Genomic DNA, 10,078 nt, shown 5'->3' with positions numbered 1-10,078 from the left:
TACCTTGGGAATAGGAGTAGAAGGCGGCGGAAAGCGTTGATTAGAAATTGGTGCCTCGCTCCAGCCTTGAAACTATAGTAAGATTCAAATTTGGCCAATGCCTAAGTAAAGAGCGGGAGTCATGCCCCCAGGTTGCTTTAAAGGCCGCAGAAGTTAAGTCTACGGGCGTGTTTCCTTTGCTCGCCAACGACCTCCTAGTCGGCATTCCAGATTCTCGTCACAGTGCGAGTTATAAGTGAGCCGCATGCTCTTGCGACCAACAACCTTTCGGTTGGCATTCCAGACTCTCACCCTAGTGCGAGTTATAAGCGACCATACTGTCGCGACCAACGACTTCTCGGTCGATGTTTCAGACTCTCGTCCCAGTGCGAGTTATAAGCGAGCATGCTTTCGTGACCAATGACCTCTCGGTTGGTGTTTCAGACTCTCACCCCAGTGCGAGTTATAAGCGAGCATGCTTTCGCGACCAACGACCTCTTGATCGACGTTCCAGACTCTCACTCTAGTGCGAGTTATAAGCGAGCATGCTCTTGCAACTAGCGACCTCTCAGTCGGCATTTCAAACTCTCGCCCTAGTATAAGTTATAATCGAGCATGTTCTCGCGACCAACGACCTCTCGATCGACGTTCCAGACTCTCATCCCAGTGCGAGTTACAAGCAAGCACGGTTCACGCAAACACTTGTTAACAACATAGGACATTTGTTTTGCTTCCATCTGTCCAAACATCTCTAGCGTCACCTGGCTATCTGGACTTCGTATCAACTATCCAGTCGGTCCGTCGACTTTGCTGAATTTCTTGCCAGATATTCAGTCAACCCGTCGACCTGTCTGAACTTTATACTACACATTTAATCATGTGGTTAGATCACAACAGAACCTAACTTAATTTACTTGTCATTCATCAAAACCTGAGTTGGACCGTTAGCACAAAACTGCACCAACAGTAACCTCCTGTCAAAGAATAACTGTCATACGCTAAGAAATATTCTAGTGGTTTGACACTCCCTGAGAGTGGAACCTTCCTTCTACCAATAGGAGGCTACCATACATCCTCTCTCACCTGATAGGCTCCAATCTTCTGGGAGCTCATTAAGTAGGCGAGTGCGATCTAAGAAGTCTTCAGGACGAGTTAATCGTAGAAGACCCTTCTCTCGTAGCTACACCAGAACCCCTTCGCCACCATAGCATAGCATCTGGTCAATGAGGTGGCATATCCTTGCCCCAAAGTCTTTGGAAGCTAAGAAGAAGATCTTGTGAGCTGCAAGATGAGAGTCCTCCCCCGCCAAATACTCCTTCAGCTCTTCCTGGACCTTGTGCGTATCATCTCTCGCCCCCGCTAACTCCTGGCGGGTAGCCACTGCCTCAACCTTGGCCGCTGAAAGCTCCGCTCACATAGACTTGATGGTAGCCTGAGCAGTATCCATTTGTTTCTGAAGGGCGGCTTCCCAATCGGCACTGACAGATAGTCCAACCGTTTTAGTGGCCAGGTCCGTCCGTAGGGAGGTGTGAACCTCTTGCAGGTCCTATAGTTGGGAGGAGAGGTTAGTAACCTTTGTTTCCTTTGCCTCCAACTCATTCTGAATTTGGACGCGCCTCAGGCCCTCGGACTTAAGTTTAGCCACATTGGTCTTTAAGGCGGTCTCCAATGACTTCACCTTGCCAGACTCAATACGGGTCAGATCCCAAGCAGTTCGAGTTTGGTCCTCCACTATTTGCAGGTGGGATTGTATTAAACTCTTCGGGGTTGTTAGATAAAAAATTAGACTCGCTGAAGTAGGAGACGTTAGCTCTTAAATATGAACCCTTAAGGACTCATTTACTCGATGAAGACGGGTCATAAACTGAGAGATGCTCAGCTCCATGACATAGGTCTGCAAAGAGCACCGGATCAGCAGCATTTTGAAGATTTGGAGAGGGAGCAGTTAAAACTTATCGATACTATCTGTTGGGAAGAGTACTTGTCGGACAAGTCCAACTGAGGGCATTCCAAAATTTGGTTGGCTGTGTTCTTCTGTGAGTCGGTCAGGGCGCCATGTAACTGTACCTAGCCACAATTGGGGGAAGTGCTGGAAGAAGGGCTGGGCCCAGCACTTGGAGGGATGGTATTTGAAAAGAGGAAGTGAATACATACCACCTCTTAGAGCGGTCTTTAGAGCGGGAATACACAAGTTCCACTAGTTCCCTTACTACAGACTTTGGAATTCTACATGGGGGTTCGTTTTTCCGATGTATATACATAAGATGTCTCAAAGTCACCTCTCTATCAATACTAACGTTATCTTTATTGATATCCGTCTGACTCATATTTAAAAGAGGATCATAATATTTTGAAATTTAACGGATCAATAATAATATTTCAAAATTTATATTATCAAACTGTGCAGTACTACTTCTTGAGAGGCTAGACTCTTTTTAGGGGCATTTTATAAAAAACACCTCTATTCGACCAAAAAGAAACAACAATTGATCGAGCAAGTTAAATTGATGAAATTCTTAAAGAAACCACATATAACTTTTAGACACTGCACCACACAGTGGCATCGATTGTATGATTTATACCGCATCAAAATAATGTTAATTTTTAAAATGCAATAACACATCATTATTGATGTTTGAAATGTAAAGCTTATTATTCTTAAAAAATCAACTTATAGTAGTATTGTTTTTTGAATGCGACATCATAATAATTAACCGAAGAGGTAAAATAGAAAAATAACTATGCCCTTTAAAAAATTTAAAAATTAAATATATCTTTTAAAAATTTTACAATTTTAAGTGCGAGTTATATGCTATTCTTTTTATTAAAAATCGTAGTTTTCTTTATTACAAAAACAACTAACAGTTGGCTCCCATAATATGCAGCATCTTTTGTTTTTCCTTGTTTTTTTTTAATAATAGCATCATAAGAGACATGGCGAGTCGCTTCCGTAAATTAATACCAAACCAACCTAATACGTCCTTTATATCGCTGTCACTTGTCACCACACAAGGTCCCAATCTTAATCCAACCCCCATCGCCTTTTGCTTTCAATTACTACGTCAATAACAATGCAGGGGCAACTCCATTCAATGACATGCCCAACTGCCCAAGCTTCCAAGGTACGCATTTCAACTTGACTTCTAATTGTCACAAATTATGGAGGCTCAAATTAAAAATCCAAAGTTAAAATCATACATTTTAAAAGGAATTACCAGCGACCACGGGAGATAAAAGTAAATTGGAATATCAAATTGAGACGGAACTGAAATTTTACGTTGGATTTAATTCAAAACTGAACACGTCATGAAAGGACTGAGCGAATCCACCCATGCAAGAACAATTCAAATACGACAGCCCAATCTGAGAACTATTCATCTTTTATTAATCTCCGGTCAACTCTCGGAACTCTACGATCTAACAACCGCCACCTACTCGATAGCAAAATATTCAAAAAAAAAATAAAGAGTTGGGTTGCACAAATCAGAAAATTTGTTTTCCAATAACAATACAAAAAGTACATGGAAAAACATGTTCCCAACCAAGCCATGGATGGAAAATCGAAAAGAATCTATTAGAAAAAAAGGAAAGCCTTGTTTCAAGCATGTCTACCACCCTATGAGCTTCGGTTGCTGTGCCGCGGCGATGTTCAAGCCCTACTAATTTGCTTTTCTCCTCCTCGAGAGCTCAGGAGGAAGGTCTGTCAATGATGATGGGAAGCCAAGCCAAGTTCTTGAGGTGCTTCAGCAGGGCTGAGCCCCAGACTCTGAGTTTTGCCATCTTCACTGGATGCTTCCTCATCTCCACGGCCCTCCTCGTGCTGTCCGCAGGCTATTTTGTCTCTTTTCCTTCGTGTGAGTTTTTGCTCTCCCCCAAAACGTTTTAATTTTTTTTGTTTTTTGTGTATGTGTGTTATGGGGTCAGAACTGGTTAAAGTTCGAATCTTTCTTGTTCTTCTTAACAGTGGGTTCCTGGTTGTCGCCTCATGCAGCTCCTCCCCTTCCCAGGGCACAAGTAAATGGTAAGCCCTAAAGTTGATAAATTTTCCATGAATCTACTAGTTGAAGGTGGAAGTGGTTGCGTGGTAAATCTAGGCACCATGAATCTAATTACTTATTGCATATTAGGGGAACCTGTTGCTAGCTTGATTATTGTGTTGAGTTTTGGCTGGTTATAGTCAATCTTTTTGATCTTTGGTTTTCAACTTTTTCATGAAAATGTCAAAGATGAACAGTTTGTTTGTTTTTTTTTTCCACTTGCCTTGAGAAGCATAAATGATTAAGGCTATGAAAATGTGAACCATAGAATTAGGTGCAATATTTTCAAAGATCATTGCGTATTATATTGGGCCAATATCTTCTAACAGAGACAAATGAATTAAGTGAATCAGCACATGGATTTAGAAGTTCTATGCTTTATCTGGTGTTGATGAGAACTCGAGAATTAATGTATTTGTTTCTATGAAACTCGTGTGCCCTGTGAGGTAACTAGAAGATATTGAAAACAGATAAAGGAAATACAAGTATCATAACATACTTTACTGTACTTGTGAATCTTGGCTTAATGCAAAATTTTAACTCATTTTGGATACATGTCTCTTCAATTCTCTTTGTTTCCCTTAAATTGAAGGATCTTCCCTCTGTCCTTACGCTACACATTGCAGAGAACAAAGGGAGGAAATGTATCTGAAACTGAATAAACCTAATCACTTTATTTGAGTACTTCATTTTGGATGCAGATACAAACAACCAAAATGTGGAGCTCAGCAGAAAGCCCTTGTGTGATACTACTTCCAACAGAAGAGCAGACATATGTGACATGGAGGGTGATATCAGAATCCAAGCAAGCTCTTCCTCCATCTTCTTCGTCACTTCCTCAATTCGGAACACCACAGAACTACAGGAATCATGGAAAATTAAACCTCATCCTCGGAAGGGAGATCATGCCGCACTGTCTCGTGTCACTGAAATGTCAGTAGGCTACTTGAGCACCGAGGAAGACCTTCCCAAATGCGATGTCAATAGCACAGTTCCAGCGATCATCTTTGCGACCGGTGGCTATATGGGGAACTTCTTTCATGAAGTCACAGATCTAATAATTCCCCTCTACATATCATCGCACAAGTTCAATGGTGAGGTTCAGTTCTTGATAAGTGAAATGCTGCCTTGGTGGATGACAAAGTATGAAATATTACTAAAGAATCTATCTCATTACGAAATTATCAACTTCAACAATGATACTATGGTCCGGTGCTATCCGCGTGTCATAGTGGGCATTGCATTTCACAAGGATATGGGCATTGATCCTGCGAGATCTGGCGGTGTGACAATGTTCGACTTCGGACGGTTCATAAGGAGCAGTTACTCATTGGAGAGGGACACTGCAATTCAGCTAGGGGCTGACCGCGATAAGCGACCTAGACTCCTAATTATTGCAAGAAGCAGGACAAGAAGATTCACTAATATCCATGACATTGCACGAATGGTAGAATGGGAGGGTTTCGAACCTGTTGTAGCAGAGATCAAGAAAAACCAAAGCTTGGCAGAATTCGCGCGCATAGTGAACTCTTGCGATGCGATTCTAGGAGTGCATGGTGCAGGGCTTACTAATCTCATATTCCTCCCAACGAATGCAGTAGTGATCCAAGTTGTTCCATTGGGTGGGCTGGAAATGTTTTGCTACAGTGACTATGGAGTGCCTACTTTAGACATGAAGATGAAGTACTTGCAATACAGCATAAGCATCATGGAGAGTTCCCTGGTTGACCGCTATGGGATTGCAGATCCTGTGGTCATAAATCCAAAATCTGTTCTGGCTCAGAATGAAGGTTGGAGGAACTGGACTTCAATATACTTCTTCAATCAAGATGTGAAGCTTGACGTGGGGAGATTCAGCAGTTTTCTCATACATGCTCGTGAGCTTCTTCGTCAATAGGCATATTGGCAAGAGTTGATTCGGTTGATGTGAGAGGCGTCTGAGGTGAGTATTATCACCTTTTTACCGCCAAGAGTTGATTCAGTTTGGAGATTATCTTCTATATTGCAAAGTGTTTCACTGCCGGGCCTCATCTTTTTGCCAAGGACAAATGGATCTTGCAGATGCATAAAAAGGGATTAGGCATGTTTAATTCTTTTGGTTCATTCATGGAAGCACTATAATATGTCAATGGATCTCATCAGGGAATCAGGGCATGATTTTTTGGAGATGTAGCTTTGAATAGATAAAATCTCATTGAAATGAGATTCAACCGTGTGGTAATTGCTTAGCAACTTCTACCGTAGTCTGACTGTTTTAAATAATTTTAATCAATTTAAAATAATTTTAATAAAATTTAAATAATTTTAACTAAATTAGTAAATAATATTTAAGATTTAGAGTTTGAGAATTTTAAAATTTAATTACAATTTATTTTAAAGTAATTTTGATTAATTTAAATGAAATTTTATGAAGTTTAAATAATTTTAATTGAGTTGGTAAAAGTATTTTAATATAATAATATTTTATATAATAATTTTAATTAAAGTAGAATATTTAAAAAAAATACAATGGTAAGAATAAGAGATATTTAATAGTATTTTTTTTAAAAAAAAACAGAGATGCTTGTTTTAAAAAATAATAATAATATTGAACTAACTAACATCAAATATGAGATGATCAATTGATTTCATAAAATTTTTTTATTGACCGTCTAAAATAAATTAAAAAATACTCATGATAGATAATATAAAATTTTAATATTTCATGGTTATACAGTCTATTTAGAAAAGAAATCTCTATAATATATTAGAATTAAAATTGAATGATAAATATTTATATGATAATTTAATATCATAGCCCTGGCCAGAGACATCGTTTTACTATTTAATTTGAGAGGTCGTTTAATTTTTTGTTTTTACTTTATGAGTTATTGTGTATTGGCTTTTTAGAAATGCACACCAAGCCATTTAAGAACCGCATAGTTGGTTTCACATGTGACACGGCACAATTCTCGTTCCAGCGGTCCTACTTTACATGCAAAAGAAATTGTCGGGTTCATTAATCCTAAATGATCAATTTTATTCTATGAATTTTTTTTAATGATCCTTAGAATAAATTAAAAAATATTTATAGTAGAAGGTTAAAAAACATAATTGATACGGTACATGATAGGAGGGCCGGATAGTTGACGTGATCGGAAGTCAAGCCCACGAGATGGTCAGAAGTCAAGCCCACGTGACGGTCAGAAGTCAAGTTTACGTGGTGGTCAAAAGTCCGGCCATGCGGTCAAAAGTCCCGATCACAGGGCGGTCTGGGTCGGGCATAAGCGACGTTCAGGGGTTAGGCCTACGTGGCAAGAAGGAACTCGGAAGGTAGGGCATCCAGAACAGGATATACGATCCAGAACGTACAGGTCAGGATATACGGATCAAGACATACAGGTCAGGATAGACGGACTAAAGCTTACAAGTTAGGACTCACAGGATAAGATAGGCAAAACAGGAGACACAGACCAGGACGTACAGGTCAGGATATGCAGTGTAACACCCACGAATTTCTTAAGCTAAGTATGTGAAGATTTTCTCTTAGAATAAAGGAAGATAAGATGGAACCAAAAATATATATAAAAAAAAAAGTTGGTCAAGGATTGAACCTTCTTAAGCTAAGGATTATGGAATTACCACTAGACCATCATGAGTTATTGTTGAATAGAGAATGAGAATTGTAGATAAAGATAAAATCATGATTAAGAGAAGGAAGCAAGAAAACATCAAGTAGCTTTCTTTCTTTTTCTCTTGATTAAGAGAAACAAGATAAATTGTCTTTTCCTTCCTCACTCTTTTCCATTTTCGTGGAGATTCAAGAGGGAATGAGAGGAGAGGAAGTAAGGGGATGAATGAAGACATTTTCTTCATCATTAAGGGGATAAAGGATGAGTTAAGAAGAGGGGAAAGCAAGTTTCTTTTTTTTGCTTCTTACTCCCACCTAGCATAAAAGGAAAAACAAAGAAGGGATTTCATTTTTTCTTCCCTTCCCTCACCATTGCCGTGACCTAGAGTATCCCCTCTCTTTTTCTGAAAAATCCAACTAGGTTTTCTCCCTAAGAAAACCAAACAACAAGAAGGAATCCTCAAAGATCTACCTCTCACAAGCAAGAGAAGCAAAAGGAGCACTAGGAGGAGAAACTCTCTTCTTTCTCTTCACAAGGGGTATCTTCTTTTAGGGAAAAGACCAAACAAAAGGAGGTGAGTATCCCCTCACCTGTGGTACAAGTTGTTATATGATTTTTGTTCAAGTTTAGATGGATCAACAACCTAAAGTTTCCTTTAGAAATTTCGGCCATGACACTTGTAATGTTTATGGAAGTTCAAAACCAAAACCAACATGTTTAAGTTTTTTTTTTCTCATGATATACTATGAATATGACTTTGATATTTCATGCTTGTATGTGGCTTGGAGTTAGGTAATACCCTACCTTAGGGTTCGGACATGAAAAGATTTAAAACCCTAGGGAAGCTAAATTTAAAAACTAACATGTCTATGATCTCTTCTATGATGTTATATGAATATTGTCTTGATGTTTTCTACTTGTATGTTGCTTAGAACTAGTACGACCCTACCACAAGGTTTCGGCCATGAAGGGATTAAATACCTTAAGGAGGCTCAACCTCAAATCTAGCTTGCTTATGTTTTACCTTATGAAAAGATATGAAAATAACATAGAGCACTTAAGATTCATGTTGCTTAGGGTTAGGTATTCACATGATAAACTTTCGGCCAACATGAAATGTAAGGCTTAGGCAAGCCTAAATTCAACCCTAACATGTTTATGTTGGTGCAATTTCCAGTAGGTCAAGGTTGACCTAGTTGACCAAGCGTAAACCTTGGTCATGGTTTCGATGTTTGACAACACAGAAAAACATGTAGACATGGACAATGCAAGTGCAGTTGTCCATGCGGAGAGATACTGATCAGGGTCTGATCAGGTTGGATGAAGAAGAGTCAAGTAGGTCAAGGTTGACCGAATACTTGACTGGGAAGTCCTAACTGGGATGTTAGGCAGTTCGGGAAATCCTGGTGAGTAAAGCCAGGTGAAAATCCTAGTGAGTGAAGCTAGGTGAAAGTGAAAGTCCTGGTGAGTGAAGCCAGGCAGTTGGAGAAAGTCCTGGTGAGTGAAGCCAGGCAGATGGGAAACCCTGGTGAGTGAAGTCAGGTAAAAGACCTAGTGAGTGAAGCTAGGCAGTTTGGAAGTCCTGGTGAGTGAAGCCAGGCAAGGGAAATCCAAATGGGTCAAGGTTGACCAGACATCTGGTGAAAAGTCCAAGCAGGGAGCTTGGCACGGGAAAAGTCCAAGTATGGAGACTTGGCACGGAGAAGACCAAGATGGAGACTTGGCACGGAAAGTCGGAGAGGGCTCGGTAGCTCGTTCTCAGGACCAAGTAGGGTTTAGGGCTGGGAGCTCTAAACCTGGATCGGTCTGGTGACCGATCCAATGATACGCTGGGTTATCTGATCGGTCTGGTGACCGATCAGTAACCAAACAGAAGTATTCTGTTGCTTATCTTATCGGTCAGCAGACCGATCAGTGATCGTACCGTGAAGTTCCTGATCGGTCTGCAGACCGATCAGGAGACGATCAGAAGGAGATCACCTTCGGGAGGGAAAGGTCCTGATCGGTCATGGGACCGATCAGGGAAGGACCTGATCGGTCTCCATGACCGATCAGGGCCTGATCGGTCTTGTGGACCGATCAGGATGAAGCCTGATCGGTCCACGTCCTAGCCGTTGCGTAGCAACGGCTAGTTTCTTCTGGCTTCTTCTTCGCAGGTGGATGCAGGTATAAAAGAGACTGAGGGCTTCTAGGCTGTGTAAGCTTCTGCTTCTTCTTATTACTGCCTCTTCTTCTTGCTGCTGCAAGTTCTTCTGCGAGCTTTGCTGAGCCCTTCGTTCCTGAAGCTTTTTGTGAGCTTCCACTCGGCTGGGACCAACTGATCAGTTGTTGTTGTTGTTGTGGTTGGATCCGAGAAGCTGCTGCTTCATCCAGTCGAAGAGAAGGCAAGTAAGCGAAGGTGTTTCATACATTTGTATTGTATTTTGCTTCTTGCTGCTTTATACTCCTGTA

General features: G+C 40.5%; 1 protein-coding gene across 1 annotated transcript; it reads left to right on the top strand.

The window, feature by feature from the left end:
• Positions 1-3,479: 3,479 nt before the first annotated feature.
• LOC122030228 (alpha-1,3-arabinosyltransferase XAT2-like) lies at positions 3,480-6,295 on the top strand. The gene is made up of 3 exons (XM_042589401.1): positions 3,480-3,833; positions 3,944-4,000; positions 4,718-6,295. The coding sequence occupies exons 1-3, from the start codon at positions 3,686-3,688 to the stop codon at positions 5,911-5,913; spliced, it is 1,401 nt and encodes a 466-aa protein (XP_042445335.1). The 5' UTR covers positions 3,480-3,685; the 3' UTR covers positions 5,914-6,295.
• The last annotated feature ends 3,783 nt before the right edge of the window (positions 6,296-10,078 follow it).

Source organism: Zingiber officinale, chromosome 10B, assembly GCF_018446385.1.
Source record: "Zingiber officinale cultivar Zhangliang chromosome 10B, Zo_v1.1, whole genome shotgun sequence".
NCBI classification, from domain to species: domain Eukaryota; kingdom Viridiplantae; phylum Streptophyta; class Magnoliopsida; order Zingiberales; family Zingiberaceae; genus Zingiber; species Zingiber officinale.
This window is presented reverse-complemented; position numbering and strand designations above follow the sequence as displayed.

Coding starts and splice junctions, on each gene's coding strand:
- LOC122030228 (XM_042589401.1), top strand. CDS start 3,686: ATGATGATGGGAAGCCAAGCCAAGTTCTTGAGGTGCTTCAGCAGGGCT. Junction 3,834..3,943: donor TTTTGTCTCTTTTCCTTCGT/GTGAGTTTTTGC, acceptor TCTTCTTAACAG/TGGGTTCCTGGTTGTCGCCT. Junction 4,001..4,717: donor TCCCAGGGCACAAGTAAATG/GTAAGCCCTAAA, acceptor TTTTGGATGCAG/ATACAAACAACCAAAATGTG.